Below are 26,407 nucleotides of genomic sequence, written 5' to 3'. Positions count from 1 at the left end.
GAACTGGTACAATTACTCCGTAGGACTGCAAGGCTGCCACGGCCTGTGAGAAGGCGGCGGCCTTGGAGCAGGGGGGAGTTGAGAGAAAAAATCTGTTTGGCGGGCTGGAAGAGAATTCTATCCTGTAGCCGTGAGAGATAATATCTCTCACCCACTGATCGGAGACTTGTTGAAACCAAGCGTCGCCAAAGTGGGAGAGCCTGCCACCGACTAAGGACGTTGCCGGAGCGGGCAGAGAGTCACGAGGAGGCTGCCTTAGTGGCAGAACCTCCTGCGGTCTTCTGTGGACGCGCTTTTGGGCGCCAGTTGGATTTCTGGTCCTTAGCGGAGTTAGCGGACGAGGCGGAGGGCTTAGAGGACGACCAGTTGGAGGAACAAAAGGAACAAAACCTCGACTGAGTCCTACCTTGGGCAGGTTTCCTGGTCTTGGTTTGTGGCATGGAAGTACTCTTCCCGCCAGTAGCTTCTTTAATAATTTCATCCAGCTGTTCACCGAACAGCCGGGAACCAGCAAAAGGGAGCCCAGCAAGGTACTTCTTTGAAGAAGCATCTGCCTTCCACTCTCGAAGCCACAAGATCCTGCGGATAACGAGGGAATTAGCCGAAGCCACCGCACTGCGGTGAGAAGCCTCTAGCATGGCAGACATGGCATAAGATGAAAAAGCTGAAGCTTGAGAAGTTAAGGCAACCATCTCGGGCATAGATTCCCTGGTGAGGGAATGCATCTCCTCTAGAGAAGTAGAGATGGCTTTAAGAGCCCACACTGCTGCAAAAGTTGGGGGAAACGCGGCCCCCGCCGCTTCATACACGGATTTGGCCAGAAGATCAATCTGACGGTCAGTGGAATCCTTAAGGGAAGTGCCATCAGCCACCGACACAACGGTCCGGGCTGAGAGCCTAGACACCGGAGGGTCTACCTTTGGGGAGTGAGCCTACTCCTTGACCACCTCAGGTGGAAAGGGAAAACAGTCATCAGAACCACGCTTTGGGAAGCGTTTGTCAGGACGGGCCCTGGGTTTGGTCACAGCGGTCTGAAAACTGGAGTGGTTAAAGAACACACTCTTTACTCTCTTAGGCGAGGTAAACTGGTGCTTTTCTGCCAGAGAGGGTTGCTCCTCTGATACTGGCGGATTGAGATCCAGTACAGAATTAATGGAAGCAATCAAGTCACTAAGATCTGAGTCACCCTCGGAAAGATCAATGGGGCACATGGAGTTAGCCTCCGAGCCCCCTGTAAAGGCATCCTCCTCATCTTGCGAGTCAGCTCTTGAATCAGAGCCGCGGGATGAGGAGGGAGAGGAAACCCTGCGGCTCCTCTTAGGAGGACGGGGTCTGTGCCCTGATGATGAATCCTCTGTGAGCTCCGGTGGACGGAGGTCAGATGATAGGGATCCTAAAGGACCCTTAGCAAGAGCATTAGAGGCACCCTGTGAAGGGGGCTGATGCATATTCATCAAAGTCCTGGACAGAAGTCCCATGGACTCAGCAAAAGACTGGGAGATAGACCTAGAGAAGGACTCTACCCAGGCCGGGGGTACAGCCAGAGGTGCAGAAGCAGCCTGAGAGACCACTGGGGGTGAGGCTACAGGCTGGGCACCTCCAAGTTAGAGCAGACATCACAATGTGGATAGGTGCTCGGTTCAGGCAGCAGGAGCTTACATGCAGCGCATACAGTATAAAGCTTTGGAGCCTTGCTCCTCGTGTGAGACATGCTGCTGGAGTGGGGACAGCTTCTACAAAGAGAATGAACCCCAGGGAGTATATACAGAGGTCCACAACCAGAGACCGGCTGTGGCTTACCAGACCGCTGGAAGCGGTGTTGTGTGCCCTCCAGATCCCGAACCCCGGACCTCCAATGCACAGCACCTCAGCAGGGATGCAGAGTGCAAGATGGCCCAGCGCAGAGTGAACCCTGTCCAAGAAAATGGCCGCCGGAGCGAAGAGAGGGGGCGGGACGGGGGCGTCCCTGTAGGAAAGCGGGATCTGGAGGGCCATAGAGACGTGCAGGGGAGGAGTCACGCACAAGCAGTGGGGAGTGTCCTTCCCCTGTGCAGGACGGCCGCCGAGAGGAGCCGTGCCTGTCCCTCTGCATGAGTGACATGCGAGGGAATGGCCGACGGTAACAGAAACTAGGCCTCCGGCGAAGCTGGGGCCTAAATTTGAGCAGCGAGGCCGACGCGCAGGCACCATTGGCGCGGTTCTCGGGAGAAAGCCAGAGAACCCGCCGGAAATGCCAAAATAAATACAGCAAACACTCTCCCCATACAATAAAGGACAGGGACCCCCAACATATGAACGTCTCAGGTACTTAGCTGCTGAGACGCAGGGCCAGGTCCCTGGGGATGAGTGCTCCGGTCCAGCAGAGTCCTAAAGGGCTGTGGACGGAGACCGGTGTCAAGCCAGGCATGGAGACCGCGCTGGTTCTCACTTCAAGCCAGAGCCCAGGAGGGATGGTGAAGGAGCACGGCATGTAAGGCTCCAGCCTTGGAAATCAACCTTACAACACCACCGACACAGTGGGGTGAGAAGGGACATGCCGGGAGTCCAGACATGGACCCGCACTTCTTCAATCTCTTTCCAAAAAGCAAAAAATCATATGAGAATGCATGTGTGGATGTATGCCTCCTGAACACAAAGCGATAAAACTGGCTGGGACTGGCTCACCAGGGGGTGTATAAGCTCAGAGGGAGGAGCTACACTTTTAGGTGTAGTACTTTGTGTGTCCTCCGGAGGCAGAAGCTAAACACCCAAAAAACAAGGTCTGGGTCTCCCAAAGGAACGATAAAGAAAACCCTGTTATGTTTGTTTTCTTTTGCTATGTTTTATAAAGAAAAAAAATATAGAGAAGGATATAGATATCTATTGATAAAACCCACTAGAAGAGAACCCATTTTGGAAACTAAGTATTAACCCCTTAACGACTGCAGATACGCCTTTTAACGGCGGTAATTAAGGGTACTTCTTCCGATCCGCCGCTTTTTTACGGCGGTCGTAAAATAGGGTATAGCGCCCCCCAGACTCAGAAAATCTCCAGGATTTCAGCTACCGGGGGTGGCTGAGACCTTGGAGATCACGATCAGGGTCGGTTTTTCCGGTCCCCATTCACGTGATCGCCGTTACAAACCGTGTAAACAGTGAAGACGTGAAAGTTAATGCAGCACCGGTAAAAAAAAAAAATGATTCTTCTCCCACACCCACCCCCGGTCCCCGTCCCCCTTCCCACGATCTAAAAAGGCCGCCGCACGAGTCGTGTCTCGCCACATTAATCCTTTTTTTATTTCTGTGCCATCTGATGTGTCAGATGGCACAGAAAGGTCCTCCCAGGTCACCCCCAGTCAGGCTGTCACCCCGATCTCCCTCGTTACCTCCTGCAGTTTCAATCCCCAGCGCCCCTCCTTCTCCTTGTCTTCAGGGAAATGCTGGCTGCATGCGCAGAGCGCCTGTCAGCCGGCTCTCTGCACACAGGGACACAGCTTGCTGCAGGTTTACACTGCTGTGCTGTGGATCCGGGAAGCGTGAGTGCAGTATCACTGCACTCACACTCCTCACAGAGTGCCTACACTTCCAGAAAATGGTGGATATGTTCCCTGAGCGTATTCCCATATCCTGGAACACAGAGTCATCGTTGGACCTAAATAATGGATTACGACAGACCAGATTTTTTTTTCCTTCTTCAATAAATTGGTGAAAGAGGGAATGTTTTGGGGAGTGTTTTTTCAAATCTTTTTTTTGTTGTCTTTTTTTTTTTTTTTATTATTGACTGGGTGTTTGATGTCTGGTATCTGATAGATGCCGTCACATCACTAACCCCAGGGCATGATGCCAGGTGACATTACACATCTGGCATCAATCCCATATATTACCCCTTTTGCCACCGCACCAAGGCAACGAGATGAGCTGGGGAAAGCACCAGGATTGGAACATCTAATGGATGCACCACTTCTGAGGCGGCTGTGGCCTGCAATTTTTAGGCTGGGAAGGGCCAATAACTATGGACCTTCCCACCCTGAGAATACCAGACCACAACTGTCCACTTTACCTTAGCTGGTGATCCAATTTACAGGGGACCCCATGTTTTTTTTTTTAATTATTTATCTATAAATTATAAAAAAAGCCTGGGGACCCTCCAAATTGGATCAGCAACCAAGATGAATCTGCCAGCTGTGGTTTGCAGGCTGTAGCTGTCTGCTTTACCTGAACTGGCTATCAAAAATGGGGGGACCCCACGTTTTTATTTATTTTTTTTAATTTTTATTTTTTGGCTAAATACAAGTCTAGGCACCCTTTAGCGCCACATGAAAGTCACTAAAGGGTGCCAGCTTAGAATATGTAGGGGGGTGGGACATTATATATGTGTTTGACATCTGTCTGTCCATCCATCCATCCATCCTAGCTTTTTAGGCTGCGTGCCCGCGATTAGGGTTTCAATCGTTTTGGACGCTGAGTTTTCGCTGCGTCCATAACGCTGCGTTGTACAGTAGAAGTGCAGTGGGAGGATTTTTAGAAATATCCTGCTCACGGTTAATTTTTCCACAGCATAAACTGACATATGGTGCTGCAACATGTCAATTTATGCTGCGGAGATGAGAGTTCTCTGCGAAGAGAATAGAGCTAAAGTCAGCAGCAGCCCGAACCTGGACCGTGGTCATGGACATCACTCACAAATCCACAGACTCAGTGTCGCCAGATTGTGGGCACATAGCCAAAAAGTGAGATATTTGCTGCTAGAGCAACATATTTGTGATGCCCCTGGGGGTTCAAAATGCTCACTATACCCCTGAATAAAACCCTTGAGGGGTCTAGTTTCCAAATTGGGGTCATTTGTGGAGGGTTTCTGATGTATAGGTACCCTAAGGACCCTAAAAATGCAACATGGTGCTCGCAATCTATTTCAGCTTTACCAAAATTCAAATGGTGCTCTGTCCATTCCAAGCCTTCCTGTTTGTCCAAACAGAGGTTTTTGTCCACATGTGGGATATTCCTGCACTCATAAGAAATTGGATAAACTGTGGGGTCCACTTTTTGGTGTTTCCTCTTGAAAAAGTGATCAATTTGATACTAAAGCAAGATTTTTGTGAAAAAATTAAAATTTTCGATATGACGACCTAAGGCTATCAAAATCTGTGAAGTACCAGTGGGTTTAAAATGTTCACTATACCATTGGATAAAATCCTTGAGGGTCTAGTTTCCAGAATGGGGTCACTTGTGGGGGAGCTCCACTGTTTAGGCACCTCAAGAGCTCTTCAAACGCGACATGGCGCCCACTAATGATTCCAGACAATTTTATTATTTATTATTATTATAGCGCCATTTATTCCATGGCGCTTTACAAGTGAAAGAGGGTATACGTACAACAATCATTAACAGTACAAAACAGACTGGTATAGGAGGAGAGAGGACCCTGCCCGCGAGGGCTCACAGTCTACAGGGAATGGGTGATGGTACAATAGAGGAGTGCAATTTTGCAGTCTAATGGCGCTCCTTCCCATCCGAGCCCTGCCGTGCACCCAAACATTTGATTTCCAGCACATATGAGGTATTGGCATACTCAGGAGAAATTGCACAATACATTTTTGCTGCATTTTTGCCTGATACCCTTGTAAAAAAAAAAAAGCTACTTGGCTGAAGTAACAATTTTGTGGTACAAATGTATTTTTTTTTATTTTCACAGCCCAACGTTATAAAATTCTGTGAGGGTTCAAAGTTCTCACCAAACATCTAGATAAATTCCTTGAGGGGTTTAGTTTCCAAAATGTGGTCACTTGTGGGGGGTTTCTGCTGTTTAGGTACCTCAGGGGCCCTACAAATTAAACATGGTGCCCGCAATCTTTTTCAGCCAAATTTGCTTTCCAAAATTCAAATATTGCTCCTCCTGTTCTGAGCCCTCCCATTTATACAAACAGAAGTTTCTGACCACATGTGGGGTATCAGCGCGCTCACAAGAAATTGGGTAACAAATTTTGAGTTCCATTTTGTTGTGTTACTTCTTCAAAAAGTGTATAAATTGGCGCAAAAGCAACATTTTTAGGTAAAATATATATATATTTTCTTCATTCCACATGGCTTTTGTTCTGGTGAGGCAAATGAAGGGTTAATGAACTTCTTGAATGTGGTTTTGAGTACTTTGAGGCGTGCAGTTTTTAGAATGGGGTCACTTGGGTATTTTCTGTCACCTAGGGCTCTCAAAGTCACTTCAAATGTGAGGTGGTCCCTAAAAAAATGGTTTTGTGAATTTTGTTTAAAAAAATGGGAAATTGCTGATGAACTTTGAGCCCTTTTAACTTTCGTAACCACAAAAAATGTTGTTTCAGAAATTGCGCTAATGTAAAGTAGACATGAAGGAAATGTTATTTATTAACTATTCTGGTTTAAGGGAATAAAAATTAAAAGTTTGAAAATTGCAAAATTTTTAAAATTTTCACCAAATTTCCGATTTTTTCACAAATAAAATAAAAAAATATCATTCTAAATTTATAACTATCATGAAGTACAATATGTCACGAAAAAACAATCTCAGAATCACTGGGATCCGATGAAGCATTCCTGAGTTATAACCTCATAAAGTGACACTGGTCAGAACTGCAAAAAATGGCCTGGGCATTAAGTACAAAACTGGCTTCTTCCTTAAGGGGTTAAAGGAATTCATCTACAGAATTTTATAATATTGAAAACAAATTAAAAGAAAAAAGAATTACCGTATTTTTCGCTTTATAAGACGCACCGGATTATAGGACGCACCCCAAAATTTAGACATAAAAAAAAGGTGAAAAAAAAGAAAAATGGGGTCCATCTTATACTCCGGTGTTCTCTTACCGGAGGGGGGCAGCAGTGGTGGTGAAGCGGGGTCACAGGAGGCACAGGTTGTGATGGCAGGCGCGGCGGGTCAGTGGTGGCAGGTGTGGTGGCAGGCACGGTGGCGTCCGTGGTGGCAGGCACGGTGGCGTCCGTGGTGGCAGGCACGGTGGCGTCCGTGGTGGCAGGCACGGTGGCGTCCGTGGTGGCAGGAGCCGCGGGGTACGTGGTGGCGGCAGGTGAGTCGTGCAGCAGGCCGGTGCAGTGAGAGTGTCCGCGGTCCCGGTTTAAATAGTGGCTCAGTGGTGGAAGCGGCGGTGACGGCTCAGTGGTGCCAGCGGCGGTGACGGCTCAGTGGTGCCAGCGGCGGTGACGGCTCAGTGGTGCCAGCGGCGGTGACGGCTCAGTGGTGGCAGCGGCGGTGACGGCTCAGTGGTGGCAGCGGCGGTGACGGCTCAGTGGTGGCAGCGGCGGTGACGGCTCAGTGGTGGCAGCGGCGGTGACGGCTCAGAGTGGTGGCAGCGGCGGTGACGGCTCAGTGGTGGCAGCGGCGGTGACGGCTCAGTAGTGGCAGCGGCGGTGACGGCTCAGTAGTGGCAGCGGCGGTGACGGCTCAGTGGTGGCAGATGCGGCGACGGCTCAGTGGTGGCAGCGGCGGCTACGGCTCAGTGGTGGAGCAAACCAATGCGGTGTTTTCCCAGTGTGTCCGCGGTCCCGAATCAAGTGATGGCGCCGGGAGCGGCACATGCGCAGATGGAGCTCTCATCCAAGAGCTCCATCTGCGCACGAGCCCGCTTCCTGGTGCCATCATTTGAAAGTGGGACCGCGGACAAACTGGGTAACTTGCTGCACAGCCGCCCGCCCAGCACGCACAGGGTGGCATCCAGCAGCCGGGTGCCTGTGTGAGGGCGGCAGCCGCCTGCCGCCCGCACAGGGCACCCGACTGCCGCCTGCACACAGCACCCGGCTGCCGCCCGCACACAGCACCCGGCTGCCGCACGCACACAGCACCCGGCTGCCGTCCGCACACAGCACCCGGCAGCCGCCCGTACACAGCACCCGGCTACCGCCCGCACACAGCCACGGGTACCCGACTGCCACTGCACGCAAGCACAGGTACCCGGCCGCCCGATCGCCGCACAGACAGGACCCCCAGGTACCGCTATATTCGGATTATAAAAGACGCACCCCCCCATTTTCCTCCCAAATTTTTGGGAGGAAAAGTGCGTCTTATAAAGCGAAAAATACGGTACATTTTTCCACTAAAATGTAGCTTTAATCCAACATTTTTCATTTTTACGAGGATTAATAAGGGAAAATGGACCCTACAATTTTGTTTATGCAGCTCCTCCCAAATGCAGCAATACCCCAAATTTCATCTTAAATGGCTAGACTCAGCATAGGAGGAGTGCAGTTTAGGTTTTGGAGCACAGATTTTCCTGGAATAATTTGTAGATGCCATATACTGAGCGACCCCGATTTGGAAATTACACGTCTCACAGAATTCATCTTCAGGTGCAGTGGCTACTTTGCCCGCATAGGCGTTTCCCATAAATTAATATGGCTTGGATAGCCATATTATAAGTGCACTTTCAGAGACATGCGACATCCAAGACACTGGTATGCATTTAGCAGTAACTCAACACCTTCAACATATTCTGGAGATTTATTTTTTCCTAACAAGTTTTCACAGATCCACTTGAAGCTTTTCCAAGATATCAATTCCTTATTATTTAGAGTTCCTTCAAACACATCATGTCTCATAAGCTCTCTGATCTGAGAAACAACAAATACCCCTTCCTTCAGTTTTGCTGATGAAATGCTGGAGACTTTCTGTGAAATGTAATGGAACCCTTGTGAATTTGTCTTTGCCATGGCTTTCACAAAGTTTTTAATCAATCCCAACTTTATATGTAGTGGAGGAAGAAAGATGTTTGTTGGAGCAAGTAAAGGATTATGCGGAGCACTGTCTCTACATGGAGCATAGATGTTTCTCTGTCCCCAATCACGACAAACATAATATTCTCCTGTATTTCTACTGACCCATAAACACAAGAAGCAACAATATTTTGTGAAACCTCCTTTTGCATTTCCATTAGCAGACCAATCACTCTCCAATCTCCACAGATATTCCATTGATGATGCTTATATTGTAGCGTCCAAAACAACTGACAGATTTTCATAACTTTCCTTTAAATGACATGAGTGAGCACTAGGGATTGATGGTTTCATATTTCCATTGTGAAGTAACACTGCTTTCAAACTTCTCTGGGATGAGTCAAACATTTCTAATCTGCAACAAAATACTCTTGATTCAGTTCTTCAGAAGCCATTCACATTGTTACAGTACACCATTAATCCATCAACTGTAAAAAATTGCGTTAAAGTGTTACTTCTGTTTCGGTAATAACACAAATGATCATGAAGAAGATTCTTCTGTTTCAACCTCGCTGCAAGAAGTTCAGCTTTATCTTTTGGCAATGAAAGGTCTCTGGTGAAATAATTTAATTCAGTTTAAGTAAAGCCTTCTGGCTGCTCGGCTGCTCCATCAGGTACATACTCATCTTGACTTGAGGTCTCCATGTCTTCATCAGTAGCTTCAGCTCCATAGTCATCTAACCCAGACAATAGTTGTACAGGATCTGGCAAGGTACTATCATGTGGAACTGGCCTAGTCACAGATTCAAGTTCAGGGTAATTATCTTATGTTTGTTCTTTGTAGAAAAGCCCTTCAGTTTGACAAAACAAAAAAGTAGCAGTCATCACTGATATTTGGGTTCTCTCCAAATCATGGGAACAGCAAATGGCACAGCCACTTTCTTCATATTCAGACAGTCACGAAGACTATTTGAACAACTTGAGCATATCACATGAGGGGCCAGGCATACATTGCAAATGCACAAATAACAGAACAAAAATACTTCTAAGAAACTCTATGTGATAGAGCAAAACTCAGCATATTTTTGGAATCTGCATCAAACTCCATAAAACAGACATATTACCTTTGCTGATGATTTTTTTTGTGTTCACCAGTGCCATTTTTTCTGGTATGATTAAATTTTTTAATTTTTCTAACACATTGTATTATATCAACCAAAATTTACCACGAATATTAAGCACAAAATGTACGAAAACAATCTCAGAATCCCCGGGATCCGCTGACACAGTCAAGAGTTATTACCACATAAAGTGACACTGGTTAGATTTGAAAAAATTTGCCTGGTCAGTAAGGTGAAAGCAGGTTTCAGCGGTAAAGAAAATGAAATACAAAATCTGATGAAGGTTGTAACACTTTTCTGCTTTTTTACAGTTCACCTTACCTCTTTCAAAAAGACGTCCATATCCTCTTGGTTTTCAAAGACAAAGGCCCTCATGTCATTCAAAGAAATGTGATTTTCTACATATTTCGCATGTTGGTGGTTTTTTACATTAATCTATAAAAAGTAAATAAAAGAAATTCTAAAACTAACAAATAAACATCACGTCCTTGAATGTGTATAGATGGTAAAATACATACAAATTGCCATATATGTTTAACCTTTTATTATTTCAATTCCAAAGCAATGTTCTAGCGCAAGTGTAGTCAAAACGGCTGCTCACAAGGTGAAATACATTTGTGTACAGGATAAAAAATTGACAATAGAGGCATGCGTCTAATATGTCAGATGGTCCTAGTAGTAAATAACTCCTTTGACTCCTTCTCGTAGTAGGACAAAAGGTCTACAAGTGTGCAGCGATCTCAGGAGCGGAGGTTGCTCCACACACGAAGATTCCAGGTATATCCGATAGCTGGCATTCGGGTTAAACAGGTGTGGTTGAAGCTGAGCTCCAGTCATAGCTGTTAACCATTTAGATGCTGCTGACAGTGGCATGTACATGGAACGTTTACTGATGCATGTGCGCATCGGCTCCCATAGGCCCCTTGTGATGCAATGATGGGGAACCAATAGATTACCACATTGTTGCCGTATTGGTACTCTTTGGAAGTCCAGCCACAGTGTATAGTAAAAGCGATAAAGGACTAAAAAATGTATTATACAAAATAAAGTTTTTAAAAAAATAGAAAAAAAGTGTGAACCAACAACTTCTTCCCTATTAAAAAGAAAAAAAAAAAACATTTGGCATCGCCGTGTCTGTCAAAATATAAAATTAATGAATGCGCATAGTAAATACTGTACAAAGAGCAAAAAGAAAAAAATGGAAATGTCAGAATTGCAATTTTTAGGCTACGCCGAGAAATAATATAACATACCAATGTCAAAAGTGAGGAGTGAAAATGTCTCCCACAAATACTATTTTCGTTTCTATGTGTAGTAACATAAAACATGCCAGTACCAATAAAACGTCATGTGAACACGTCCCAAGCGATTACGTCACATAATTAAAAAGCACTATTTCTAAAGCTGGGTTTACACACTGCAACATCTCAAACGACATCGCTGTAACGTCACCGGTTTTGTGACGCAATAGCGATGTTGTTTGCGATGTTGCAGTGTGTGAAACCTATCAGCGACCCGGCCCCTGCTGTGAAGTTGTAATCGTTACAAATCGTTCAGGACCATTCCTAGGTCCTTTGTTTCCCGCTGTGCAGCATGAAGTTTGAGTGTGTGAAGACTTTGCAGCGACTTTGTTAGCAACTTCCCTTTCAAAAGGCTGCTTATCAACGTCCCCAACAACCAGCTAGGTCGCTCTGCAGGTCCGGATCGCTGTTGCGTTGTTAGCCAGGTTTGCCTGTTTGACAGCTCACCAGCGACTTAGCAGAGACTAAGGGAGGTCGCTATTGCGTCACCAAACCGGTGACGTTACAGCGATGTCCTTTGCGATGTTGCAGTGTGTAAACCCAGCTTAAGCAGTTACCAGCAGAAACCTGAACTGACCTTGTATGTGAATGTATGTGTGACAAGGAGCATTAAGAAAACAGGAACATACAATATTGTAAGGGACAGGTAGAAATCACCTTTGTAATGCTATTGCCATCTCTTCACACTACTTACCTCAAGCATAATGGGCAAACACACGTGATTCTTAAACCGTTCCTTATTTTCTCGCAACCACAAAACAGCATTATAAGTGTCTGCAAACCTCTTCTGCAATTTCTCTTCTTTCAGATTTAACAGATTATCAAACTGCTTTATTCGATTTGACTTTTCTGAAGGGGAAAGACAAGAATACATGAATTCACAAACTTGGATGGTAAAAATCATTATTACATTGGATCTGTCCCATAAACCAAGTCAGCAAGACAACAGCTGACAAAGCACTTGACTAGGAAGAATACGTACAAATTGAATGTTTTCAACTGTCAGAGCAAAGAAGGGGGTTAGGGGTGCTTCACACGCAGCGAGATCGCTGCTGAGTCACGGTTTTTGTGACGCAGCAGTGACGTCATTAGCGATCTCGCTGTGTGTGACACTGAGCAGCGATCTGGCCCTGCTGTGAGATCGCTGCTCGTTACACACAGCCCTGGTTCATTTTTTTTATTGTTGCTCTCCCGCTGTGACGCACATATCGCTGTGTGTGACAGCGAGAGAGCGACGAAATGAAGCGAGCAGAGAGCAGGAGCCGGCGTCTGGCAGCTGCGGTAAGCTGTAACCAGGGTAAACATCGGGTAACAAGGTGGTTACCCGATATTTACCTTCGTTACCAGCCTCCGCCGCTCTCACGCTGCCTGTCCTGCCGGCTCCCTGCTCTCTGCACATGTAGCTGCAGTACACATCGGGTTAATTAACCCGATGTGTACTGTAGCTAGGAGTGCAGGGAGCCAGTGCTAAGCAGTGTGCGCTGCTCCCTACACATGTAGCTGCAGTACACATCGGGTCATTAACCCAATGTGTACTGTAGCTAGGAGTGCAGGGAGCCAGCGCTAAGCAGTGTGCGCGGCTCCCTGCTCTCTGCACATGTAGCTGCAGTACACATCGGGTTAATTAACCCAATGTGTACTGTAGCTAGGAGTGCAGGGAGCCAGCGCTAAGCAGTGTGCACGGCTCCCTGCTCTCTGCTCATGTAGCTGCAGTACACATCGGGTAATTAACCCGATGTGTACTGTAGCTGGGAGTGCAGGGAGCCAGCGCTAAGCAGTGTGCGCGGCTCCCTGCTCTGCACATGTAGCTGCAGTACACATCGGGTTAATTAACCCGATGTGTACTGTAGCTAGGAGAGCAGGAGCCAGCGCTAAGCAGTGTGCGCGGCTCCCTGCTTTCTGCACATGTAGCGACATTATGATCGCTGCTGCGTCGCTGTGTTTGACAGCTAAGCAGCGATCATAACAGCGACATACAAGGTCGCTGCTACGTCACATAAAATGGTGACGTAACAGCGACGTCGTTGTCGCTATGTGTGAACCCAGCCTTAATGTTTTCAGGTCTGCCAAATCTCGTAGGGTGTAATAAATCTCATGAGAAGACACAAACAACTGCTGATTGCATTGATACCTTTGGTGAAGAAATCCACTTTTGTGTTTACTTAATCACCAATTGCGGTTTTCTGCTAATTAGCTTTCGGAGCTTGTTGGACTTGATTCCCGAACTCCAGTCCTCACGGCCCCTAACAGGTCATGTTTCCAGGATTTCCTTAGCATTATCATGGCATCACCTCTGCAAAGCTAAGGAAATCGTGAAACCATGACGTGTTGGGGACCGTGAGGACTGGAGTTTGGGAATCACTGGGTTGGACTGTACACTGCGTCTTCGCCTCCCTGTCTGTGATTCCCTGGCCCTTCCACCTGCCTCCTCTGTTTCAAATCTTTGCTTGTATGGTTGGCACATGCATAGATTTAGTTACCAGCTGGTCTAGAATAAAATTGTGCTGTCACTGCCGTGGGTGATGAATGCGCAGTCATCTCTAAAGCATGGCAATGAGCGGAAAATTTAATCTGAGCATGCGCCGCCCATGGCAATGGCCAGCACAAGATTCTTAAAGGAAGCATGCCACAGAAAAAGCAGTGACCTGTCATTCAAAATTAGAAGACAGGCAGAGGGGCCGGGGAATCACAGACAGGGAGGAGAAGACCCTGTATACAGTATGGCCCCTATGCACCGAAAGCTAATGAGCAAAAAAATTCAAACAGTGATTAAAGAAGAACCACTAAACTGATTTATTCACTAAAAGCATCAATGTAATCAGTATTATAGCATCATTACAGCCATGTCTTTGCTTTACATTACAAAAATCATGTTGACAGGCCCTCTAAGTTGGAGTTAGCTACTGCTCAAACACACTTTCCATTTCTTGGAATCTATCAGTAAGAAAACCCATCAAACAAAAGTACATCTGGGTTAATGTAAGGCTCTGCAGGAAAAACAGTCATGCTTTTTTTCCAAGAAAATGAAATACACAATCACAGCTCAATTACAGAGTCTGCGGCTACAACGTAACAGAAAATTAAAATTTCTAATTCAGATGTGAACTCATTCTTTAATAAAGGGCCAATGTTAAAGCAGATCTGTCACCAGATTCCACAATACAAATGACATACATAAAGAAGCAAAAAAAAATCCATCTTGAACCTGACGAGGCTGGTGTATTTACTTTAACAATCCATGTAAGGCTATGTTCACACACTGCGTTTTTTACCTGCGTTTTGGGTCCGTTTTTGCTGCAGAAATTTCTTGAGAAATTCTTGTAACCTTTCTGCAGACATTCCCCAGCAAAACCTATGGCAAAAAAAATTAGCTGTGCACACACTGCGTTTTTTTCTTAAGAAAATTCTTTCAGTAGATTTTCTTAAGAAAAAGAATGAGCATGTCACTTCTTTTCTGCAGCTAACTGCGTTTTTTGCCATAGATAATTGGCACAATAACGCAGGGAGCAACCAGCGGTAAAAACGCACCAAAAACGGACCGAAAACGCACCAAAAACGCACCGAAAACGCGGCAAAAACGCAGGTGCGTTTTTTAACACAGGTGCACTCTTAAGAAATTTCTTAAGAAAAATCATTTTTCTAGTGTGAACATAGCCTAAAAATGACTGTATAAACCTTTTTGGGCGGTCTCTTCCCTGGTTCTTGCAATCTGCAGGCATGTGTTCACAGTAATGATCGCGGCCACTGCAGGCGCTGCCGCTGTCCGTGCTTCAGCAGCAGATGTCATACGCGTGAGCTGCTTGCCTCTGATTGCACACCTCCCAAAGGCAGCGCGCTGGCCAGAGAGAGCTCAGCACCGGCAGACATGAAGCACAGACAGCAGCAGTCCCTGCAACGGCTGTGATTGTTACCAGATCCATGTGCCTGCGGACCACACGAAGCAGCCAGAGCGGGTCAGAGCGCGATGAAAGTACGGAACCGGAAGTGTGTGCGGTATTTGCTCGTACAGCAAAGCTTGCTCGTAAACTTAGTTACAAATTTGCAGCAAGCTTTGCTCGTATAGTGAAATGCTTGCACACCAGGGTACTTGTAATCCGAGGTTCCACTGGAATATTAACAAATACCTCCAATTAGAAATGTACTATAATTCTTCTAATTCAGTTACCTCATGTTCAGGGCATTGTAGGACCTTAAATATCCATGATTATGACCACGGATAAAGTCAAAGTTAGTTACCTGCTAGTGGTCATAACCATGGATACTTCTGGTCCTGCAATGCCTTCAACATGAGGTAAGCGACATAGTGAATCAGAAGAACTATACTACATTTCAGTATTGGAGGTATTTTCTAATATTATTACGCCTACCACATACTGGGATAGGATCTTGGAGATCGAAATACACCTTTATGCCTTTATGCAACCAAACAAGTTCAAAAACAGCGTGGATGATGTTCCTAAAAAATATAAATCAAGTTATGGGTACTGGATCCAGGAGAGGTGACACTGAACCAGGGATTTGGTTTTTCTTCAGTGCCTTAATTGGAGAAAAAAGGATATTTTTCTGTTATGGAACAATTGGAGTCAGCTATATGGGTAATTTTGTCTTAATTTGGATTAACAGGTTAGGATTATACAACAGTACAACATACAATAAAAATCAGCCACCTCTGAGACCAGTTTACTGCCACGAGTCCATCTTCTGAATTTCTGCCAAACAGAAAACATCACTGCAGCACATTGTGCACATGTCCATGAAAGGGAATGAAAGTGTAGTGAAAAACTAGTATATCATGGCCCCATTGGAACGCTAATGATGATGTTCTGTCCGTAGGATGGCAGAATTATACTATTGTCTCCCGATTCTTATTTACAGGTGATGCTAATGTAAAGGGGTTATCCATATAAAATAAAAAGCTTTAAAACTGGCAGCAAAACTGCTAAAACAAGTACCGTATTTTTCGGACCATAAGACGCACTTTTTTCCCCCCAAATGTTGGGAGAAAGTGGGGGGTGCGTCTTATGGTCTGACTATAGGGCTGCGGCCGGGAATGTGGGTGCTGCGGTGGAGCGGGCCATCGGGGGCACGAGCAGGCTGCAGCGCCTGCCGTGACCACGTGGGCCCGCTCATTACATATGCACGCCCATCCTCCCGCCCATCATCTCTCAGCAAAACCGGCGCTGACAGGTGGGCGGGGTGATGGGCGGGGGGGTGCGCGCATAATTAACTGCCGGCCGTGATCACCCCTGGCAACTACAGCCTGGAGTGATCATGTGCGGCTGTATTCACTGCCCCCCGTGTATCATTAGCGCGGGGAGCAGTGAATCAGTACACTCACCCGTCACAGCGTGTGGAGCCGTCCCCCTGCAGAATCGCGCGATGTCTTCCTGTCTGCCGGTCAACTGATCTGGATACTAGCGGCGCGCACAGCAATGACGTCATCGCTGTGCGCGCCGCTAGTGTCCACCAACTCAGCTGACCGGCACAGACAGGAAGACATCGATTCGCGATGCTGCAGAAAACGGGGACGGCTCCACACACTGTGACGGCTCCACACAGCGGCGCTGCAGCTGAGAAAGAGATCGGTGCTTCAGGGAGTGAGGAAAGGTGAGTATAAATGTTTATTTTTTTTTTTCTGTGCCACAGGCCATATACCAGGATGGGGGTATATCATGAGCAGGATGGATGGGGTTATATCATGAGCAGGATGGATGGGGGTATATCATGAGTAGGATGGATGGGGGTATATCATGAGCAGGATGGATGGGGGGTATATTATGAGCAGGATGGATGGGGGGTATATTATGAGCAGGATGGATGGGGGGTATATTATGAGCAGGATGGATGGGGGGTATATTATTAGCAGGATGGATGGGGGGTACATTATGGGCAGGATGGGGGTATAGGAGCAGGATCATATACAAGGCAGGAGGATCCTTACCAGAATGGGGTACCTTAGTAGAGAATTTGGGGACATTACCCCCATAACAGTGTCAGCAGCAGATCCTCGCCCCATAACAGTGTGTCATGACCATATTTTTTGGTTAAAATTTTATTTTCCTATTTTCCTCCTCTTAAACTAGGGTGCGTCTTATGGTCAGGTGCGTCTTATAGTCCGAAAAAATACGGTAAATTAGAGCTACTCGCCATACAACTGATCCTCATTGCTGGTCTTCTGTTTATACGGGCTCTAACCACCATCAATATCCTAAGTTACCGATGCAGTAAATCTATGGCGACAGCAGTTTTGTGACAAATATCACTGAGGCTAGTAATTGACTGCTGTGGTTAAATGGGATATATGGGTGTTGACAGCTGCAGTCAATGTAAACCGAAGATCAGCGGTGAGGATCCGGAACGTAACACTGGAAAGACGGCTGAAATGGGTTTGAGTATCTTGACTTAGGTGCAGAAATAGTTGGACAGTGACAAGTTTAGTCATGTTAGCAAAACATATTCAAGATACAGTTATATAATCTATACGGTTTTAAAGTGCAAACTCAAATTTTATGTGAGGATATTCACATCCTAATTGGATTAAGGGTTAAGGAATTACAGCTCTTTATTATGTAGCTGCCTCTTTTTCAAGGGACCAATAGTAATTGGACAATATCTCAAAAGCTCTTTAATGGGCTGCATGTAATATTCCCTTGTTAATCCATCAATTTAGCAGATAAAAGGTCTGGAGCTGATTCCAGGTATGGCATTTGCATTTGGAAGCTGCTGCTGTGAACTCACATGATGTATTCAAAGGAGTTCACAATGGAAGAGAAACAGACTATTAGACTGAAAAAATGAAGAAATCACTCTGATAGCAGAATTGTTAGGAGTGGACAAATCAACAGTTTGGTACATACTTAAAAAAAAAATGCACTAGTGAGCTTGGAAAGTCAAAGAGGTCTGGACGTCCTCGGAAGACAACAGTGGTGGATGATCGCAGATTTCTTTCCATGGTGAAAAATAACCCTTACCAACATCCACCCAAGTGGCATACACTCTCCATGAAATAGGTGTTCAGTATCTAAGGTCTACCATAAAGCGAATTACCAAAGGAGGAAAAAAAAAAACATTTAAAAATTGGCTGCACTAATGGAAAGAAGTCTCTTGTTGGGTATTATATCAAAGTTCTTTATTATCCTTTACAGATTTTATTTATGGGTGTAAGGCACTGACAGCAGCATTTAATGTGCTCCAGCAAGGGGGCTCACCATTCTATGTGCTATTTGGCCCACCTGTGACATGATCGCAGGGTTCTGATGGGTTATGACAGCTGGGGATCTACTGCAGACCTCCATGCTGGTCATTGTCAAGCTCCCTTTAAACCCTGCCTGTCGCGGATTTTTAAAGGAGAACGTGATTTTAACTATATACTGCAATGCTATGGCATTGCTGTATATAGCACAAGCGATCAAACAATTGCAGGCTATAGTCCCCTAAAGGAACTAACAAATACAGTAAACCGTTAAAAAAAAAATATGGGAAAAATTAAAAACAAAAAATTTCACATCAACCCTCTTTTCCCCTCATTAAAAATAAATGTCAAAACTAATCCAATATTGTATCAATTAAAACAGTGTCAAATGCCGCAAAACAAAACACCACTGTCCAAAAAATGAAAATGTTATGGGTCTTGAAAAATGGAAACACAATCCCCCCAAAAAGAAGGGAATTTTGTTTACTTACCGTAAATTCCTTTTCTTCTAGCTCCAATTGGGAGACCCAGACAATTGGGTGTATAGGCTATGCCTCCGGAGGCCGCACAAAGTATTACACTAAAAGTGTAAAGCCCCTCCCCTTCTGCCTATACACCCCCCGTGCTCCCACGGGCTCCTCAGTTTTGGTGCAAAAGCAAGAAGGAGGAAAAAAAAAAAAAATTATAAACTGGTTTAAAGTAAATTCAATCCGAAGGAATATCGGAGAACTGAAACCATTCAACATGAACAACATGTGTACACAAAAAAACAGGGGCGGGTGCTGGGTCTCCCAATTGGAGCTAGAAGAAAAGGAATTTACGGTAAGTAAACAAAATTCTCTTCTTCTTTGTCGCTCCATTGGGAGACCCAGACAATTGGGATGTCCAAAAGCAGTCCCTGGGTGGGTAAATAATACCTCATAATAGAGCCGTAACGGCTCCGTCCTACAGGTGGGCAACCGCCGCCTGAAGGACTCGCCTACCTAGGCTGGCATCCGCCGAAGCATAGGTATGCACCTGATAGTGTTTCGTGAAAGTGTGCAGGCTCGACCAGGTAGCCGCCTGACACACCTGCTGAGCCGTAGCCTGGTGCCTCAAAGCCCAGGACGCACCCACGGCTCTGGTAGAATGGGCCTTCAGCCCTGAGGGAACCGGAAGCCCAGCAGAACGGTAAGCTTCGAGAATTGGTTCCTTGATCCACCGAGCCAGGGTTGATTTGGGAGCCTGTGACCCTTTACGCTGGCCAGCGACAAGGACAAAGAGTGCATCCGAGCGGCGCAGGGGCGCCGTACGAGAAATGTAGAGTCTGAGTGCTCTCAACAGATCTAACAAGTGCAAATCCTTTTCACATTGGTGAATTGGATGAGGGCAAAAAGAGGGTAAGGAGATATCCTGATTGAGATGAAAAGGGGATACCACCTTAGGGAGAAATTCCGGAACCGGACGCAGAACCACCTTGTCCTGGTGAAACACCAGGAAAGGGGCTTTGCATGACAATGCTGCTAGCTCAGACACTCTCCGAAGTGAAGTGACTGCTACTAGGAAAACCACTTAGGGTATATAGCCAGAAATCAACCGTGCACCATACAGTGTAAAGTATAGCCTATAAACATATAATCTATAATTACACTTCTGCACAAGTGGGGCGAGCCCCTCAGGTGCTGCTTACTGCCCGCTTAAAGCGGTTGTGTGGCCACCAGAATCCCTGCCTGGGTCCCCCAGAGCTTGTCTCCCCTCTGCAGCGTCAGAGGAGCTGACAGGAATGGCTGCCGGCGTCCTGAGGAGAGGAGGGAGCCGTGGGCGTGACCCAGAAAGTGCGGGAACTGGTGCCCCACTGTGCACAGTGAGGGGGGTGGAGTATGCAAAGCATGCTCCAGCCCTCAGTGCTGCCGTCCTGTACAGCGTCCCGCCCTTCCCCTGACTGGCAGGCCTGAGGGCGGGAAGAAAGAGAGACTAGGCCGCAAAAGCCGGGGACTCGAGTGATAAGCGCGGCCGCCGTATAAGCGCGGTCGGCGCGGAAGTCCCCGGCGCACTAACAGTCCCAGCCGCGCCGCAGTGATAACAATGGCAGCGGCGGTCAGCGCGGTAGTCCCCATACACTAACCCACTCAGCGACGCTGCAGTGTGTAATGGCACAAACGCGGTCAGCGCCGCGGTCCCCGGTGCACTAGCACACCCAGCAATGCTGGAGTGTTGCTGTGCGCGGTCCCCACGGGGACACAGAGTACCTCAAAGTAGCAGGGCCATGTCCCTGAACGATACTCGGCTCCTATCCAGCAGAGTCCTCAGGAGCTGTGGATGGAGCACGGTCTCAGTGCCTGGAGACCGATTAGGATCCCACTTCACCCAGAGCCCTAAGGGGGATGGGGAAGGAAAACAGCATGTGGGCTCCAGCCTCCGTACCCGCAATGGATACCTCAACCTTAACAACACCGCCGACAAGAGTTGGGTGAGAAGGGAGCATGCTGGGGGCCCTGTTAAGGGCCCTCTTTTCTTCCATCCGACATAGTCAGCAGCTGCTGCTGACTAAGCTGTGGAGCTATGCGTGCATGTCTGCCTCCTTCGCACAAAGCAAAAAACTGAGGAGCCCGTGGGAGCACGGGGGGTGTATAGGCAGAAGGGGAGGGGCTTTACACTTTTAGTGTAATACTTTGTGCGGCCTCCGGAGGCATAGCCTATACACCCAATTGTCTGGGTCTCCCAATGGAGCGACAAAGAAAACAAACTTTCTACTAAAATATTTACAAAAACCTGGACATTTTGTATCGCCATAATTGCACTGATGAGAAGAATCATTTCGACCACAGAGTGTACGCTGTAAAAACAATTCCCAAAAAACAGTGTCAGAATTTGCATTTTTGTTCCTTAAATCCACCGCACTTCGAATTTTTTTCCCCGTTTTCTAATTACACTATTTGGTAAAATGAATGGTGACATTCTAAAGTACAACTTGTCCCGCAAAATACAAGCCCTTACATATCCATGCGGATAGAAAAATGAAAGTTGTGGGTATGGAAAAAAAGGAAGGAAAAAACAAAAAGCCAAAAATGGAAAGTGGTCGTGCCGTGAAAGAGTTAATTAAGACTAAAAGTCTACACTTCAGTTGCATCTGAGTTGTTTCATTTTACATAAAAAAAATACTGGCATATTTAAATTGAGAAAAAAAAAAAAAAAATACTGGCATGCAGATCTAAATCACGAAGATTCAGCCACTGTCCAAATACACGGTGTGCAGAATTATTAGGCAAATGAGTATTTTGATCACGAAACTTTATACATGTTGTCCTACTCCAAGCTGTATAGGCTTGAGAGCCAACTACCAATTAAGTAAATCAGGTGATGTGCACCTCTGTAATGAGGAGGGGTGTGGTGTAATGACATCAACACCCTATATAAGGTGTGCTTAATTATTAGGCAAGTTCCTTTCCTTTGGCAAAATAGGTCAGAAGAGAGATTTGACGGGCTCTGAAAAGTCCAAAATTGTGAGATGTCTTGCAGAGGGATGCAGCAGTCTTGAAATTGCCAAACTTTTAAAGTGTGATCACCGAACAATCAAGCGTTTCATGGCAAATAGTCAACAGGGTCGCAAGAAGCGTGTTGGGCACAAAAGGCGCAAAATAAACTGCCCATGAATTGAGGAAAATCAAGCGTGAAGCTGCCAAGATGCCATTTGCCACCAGTTTGGCCATATTTCAGAGCTGCAACGTTACTGGAGGATCAAAAAGTGCAAGGTGTGCCATACTCAGGGACATGGCCAAGGTAAGGAAGGCTGAAAAAGGACCACTTTTGAACAAAAAAACATAAAGATAAGATGTCAAGACTGGGCCAAGAAATAACTTTAGACTGATTTTTCAAAGGTTTCATGGACTGATGAAATGAGAGTGACTCTTGATGGGCCAGATGGATGGGCCAGAGGCTGGATCAGTAAAGGGCAGAGAGCTCCACTCCGACTCAGACGCCAGCAAGGTGGAGGTGGGGTACTGGTATGTGCTGGTATCATCAGATTAACCTTTTCGGGTTGAGCATGGAGTGACGCTCAACTCCCAGACCTACTGCCAGTTTCTGGAAAACAACTTCTTCAAGCAGTGGTACAGGAAGAAGTTGGTATCGTTTAAGAAAAACATGATTTTCATGCAGGACAATGCTCCATCACATGCATCAAACTACTCCACAGCGGGCTGGCCAGTAAAGGTCTAAATGAAAAAATAATGACATGGCCCCCTTGTTCACATGATCTGAACCCCGTAGAGAACCTGTGGTCCCTCATAAAATGTGAGATCTACAGGGAGGGAAAACAGTACAGCTCTCGGAACAGTGTCTGGGAGGCTGTGGTGGCTGCTGTACGCAATGTTGATCGCAAACAGATCAAGCAACTGACAGAATCTATGGATGGTAGGCTGTTGAGTGTCATCCTAAAGAAAGGTGGCTATATTGGTCACTAATTTTTTGGGGTTTTGTTTTTGCATGTCAGAAATGTTTATTTCTACATTTTGTGAAGTTATATTGGTTTACCTGGTGAAAATAAACAAGTGAGATGGGAATATATTTGGTATTTATTAAGTTGCCTAATAATTCTGCACAGTAATAGTTACCTGCACAAACAGATATCCTCCTAAGATAGCAAAATCTAAAAAAAACAAACCCACTCCAACTTCCAAAAATATTAAGCTTTGATATTTATGAGTCTTTTGTGTTGATTGAGAACATAGTTGATGATCAATAATAAAAAAAAAAGCTCTAAAATACAACTTGCCTAATAATTCTGCACACGGTGTATTTCTGGACCCGGCTGCATTTTGGCAGTATAAATGCCCATGTGCAGCTCTTTCATCTACTTCCACAATCCTATAATACTTCAGCAGCATAATACATTACTACAGAGTAAAGGCATTTTCATTTGATGCATACAAAAATAAATTCTAATACATTTGCTTCTTGGAGCGAAAGTGGTGGCATGATTAGAGAAGGTTGTCAGTTACTGGCTGGTTGGTCAGAGGAGGGTCTCCAACTTATAAAAGGTGCCATGCTGATATTATGGAGATATTTGTATCTACTGTTCAGTATCCCTACAATAATAGAAAAATACTAGCACTTGCCATATGTACTAGCAAAGAAGGGAACCTGTCAAAAACGTTTTTCCCCATAAAACTGATCCATTGCCTTCACTCTGCTTGTGATCGTAGTCCTCCTCTGCGCCATGTGGATGATGTGTCCTATGCAGAATCGGACTGGCTACCGGAGGAACCTCCAGTTACCTGCACTGAACTCTGGAGCTCTCACCTGAGCTCCGGAGTGTAGCCTGGACTGACTCAGGGTTTGCAGGACTGAACCACGAGCGCCGAATGATTCCACGGCGATTGCGGTTCAGTTCATGTCACAGCTGTGGACAGGCCGAGCTGAACTCTGGAGATCAGGTGACAGCTTCGGAGTTCAGCCCGGCATGTCCGCAGCTGCCATGAACTGAACCGCAATCGCCGGGGAATCAGTCGGCGCTCACGGTTCAGTTCTCCAAACCCTGAGTTCAGTCCAGGCTGCACTCCGTAGCTCAGGTGAGAGCTCCAGAGTTCAGTGCAGGTAACCTTAGCCAGGCCTGGTATTACTGGAGATTCCTCCGGTAGCCAGTCCGACACTGGTCCTATGTCATCCACAGTGTCCTCCATTACGCTCCTGTGAATGCGTACTTCTTTCTGCCATGCTGAGGGCAGCTCAAAGGGAAAGGTCAAAGACCACCCGCACATGCGTACTACAATACTTTTCTCTGCCCTCAGCAGAGCAGAGATAAGTACGTGTGTGCAAAAGTGAAATGAAGGACACTATTGATGATATAAGACATATCAGCCACAAGACGGAGAGAAAGAAGACAGCGATCATAGGCCGAGAGGAGGCTACGGACCGACATTAGCGATGCCCATCAGACCGGACCGCTCGGCAGGTGAGTATAATACAGATATTCTAGAATGCTGTATATAAGGGCTTACTGGTGGTGGCCGCAACTTATAGAGTAAAATCCTGGTGACAGGTTTCTTTAAATATTACTGATATTTTTTACATAGTTACATAGGTAGAAAAAAGAAATGTGTCATCTAGTTCAACCTTCCACTTTTAACTATAGAAATACCATGAACAAAACACGATTCATGTGATTACCTCTCTTTTCTCTCTCCAAGTTTTGTCTTTCCATTCGCACATCACTCATGTCACTTTCAACATTCGACTTCTCATCCTGGATACTCCGCAGCTCTCTGGCAATGGAGTCGATTTCAGGCTGTAGACTGTCCTGGTTAGCCAGAGACTTTAACTCATTTTGCCAGTCCTCAATCATCTTACGAATGTTAGAAATCCTTTTCTGTCTGTCCAGTTCTTCATCTTTTCTCATTCTTAATTTTTGCTGGATGTCTTCGATCTGTATTATTTACAAAGAGATTGAAAATGGTAAGATTCAGACCTGAGGGGACTGAAGTGAAAGTCAGACTAAATACAAATGTAATTATGGGAATACTAACCTCCTTTTCTTTTTTTTCCACAAGCTCCTGTTTCTGTTTGCACTTCTGTGAGGTATCCCGAATAACAACTACCTGGAAGAAGTAAGAGAAGTGTTTATAGAGTCTTCTGTGTCTGAAAAGCACTGAACCTAAACAAATCCTAATTTATATATTTAAAAATTTATTTCAAATTTATTTAATTTTACTACTAAATGTGAAGATATTCTGAATAGGTTTGCACAACCACTGTTAACATGAATGGACCCAGCTGCGCCCAATGGGTCTCCCCCCAATACACACTATTACTGGGGGAACCAATGAGCTGATCATGCATTACATACTTTGCAGGAAAGCTGACTATTACAGGAGGACTCTGCCTGATTACATTTATTTTCAAAAGAACCCAATTAAATATGATAGGGTAACAGGCATAGTTGATCGGGGGGAGGGTCATTGTTAAGCCGCCAGCTAAATGGGTTGTAAAACTCCCTTGGGGATTAGGAGATGGGGTACACGCACACATATATATTATATTATATACACACACATACATATATACATATACATATACATACATATATATATATATATATATATATATATATATATATATATATATATATATATATATATATATATATATATATATATATATATATATATATATATATATATATATATAGCATATTTTGGTAATTTCTTGAGCACCAGTGAGTTGTTTTTTTTCTTTTGAGCATTTTTCCAGTTTTCCCAGTGCATTTTCTCTTTGTTTTTGTTGAATAAAGTAACAGCTTGAGGTTTTTGAAGCAAAAACACCAGCAAAGCAATAATAATAATAAATCATAAAAACCCAGGGTGTCCCTTTAGCCTTCCCATTGAAGGGTACATATGCACAGGATGTCAGTTTTACATAGAAATGCATACGTTCATTTTTGGAGTGAGTGGTTAGTTAGCACATATATCGTGTGCACATTTCGACAAATTTGAAGTTGTCAACTACTGCAGAATTAATTATTAATTAAGGTAGGAATCCCCGGATCTTGGTATCCTGTCTTGGTACGATTTCTGTTTAAAATCTTTGGCTGTCAATATAACAGTAATGGGGCTTCTGGGTGTCACTACTGGGAGGTGGCTCTTGACCATCTTTCAAAGCCGATTGTGGCACTCAAGGTTGGAAAGGTTGGGGACCTCTGCAAATAAATAAAATAACGCACTAAAGAAAACATGACTACAACCAATTACCACCATAATACATAATGAACTTTATTAATACACAATAATAAAAACATATAGAAAACAACATATAATCCACACAATGTAAAAGAGCCAGTTAAAGATAGCTTGTGTTCATGCATATGGTATGATATATGAGTGACAACAAGAACAAAAATATATATGCAACTGCAGAATGTATGCAATAAACGGTAAATATAGACCTAATAGTCTATATTACTAAATAGGCACATATATATAGTGAAGCCATACACATATACAATACAATATTAGATGTAATAATACCAACCAGAGGTAAGCGGGGAATGAAGATGCCCAGACAAACCTACATGCGTTTTGCATAATGTGCTTCATCAGGGGTCACTATATCTGTGACTTCATTAACATGGGTTATTAGATCTGTACTTA

General features: G+C 45.3%; 1 protein-coding gene across 2 annotated transcripts in view; it reads right to left on the bottom strand.

Moving 5' to 3' along the window:
• SMC5 (structural maintenance of chromosomes 5) overlaps window positions 1–26,407 on the bottom strand; it is a 266,453-nt gene that overhangs the window by 133,020 nt on the left and 107,026 nt on the right. For both annotated transcript variants that reach the window (XM_075317886.1, XM_075317896.1), the window contains exons 8-11: window positions 24,788–24,859; window positions 24,432–24,687; window positions 11,787–11,941; window positions 10,113–10,226 (exon numbers count right to left, since the gene is read on the bottom strand). In XM_075317886.1, coding sequence (XP_075174001.1) covers window positions 10,113–10,226; window positions 11,787–11,941; window positions 24,432–24,687; window positions 24,788–24,859 — 597 coding nt within the window. The remainder of the gene's footprint in view (window positions 1–10,112; window positions 10,227–11,786; window positions 11,942–24,431; window positions 24,688–24,787; window positions 24,860–26,407) is intronic.

The sequence above is a fragment of the Anomaloglossus baeobatrachus genome, chromosome 1 (assembly GCF_048569485.1).
Source record: "Anomaloglossus baeobatrachus isolate aAnoBae1 chromosome 1, aAnoBae1.hap1, whole genome shotgun sequence".
Classification (NCBI taxonomy): domain Eukaryota; kingdom Metazoa; phylum Chordata; class Amphibia; order Anura; family Aromobatidae; genus Anomaloglossus; species Anomaloglossus baeobatrachus.
Note: the sequence above shows the minus strand (reverse complement) of the source record. Positions and strands in the feature narration are given on the sequence as shown.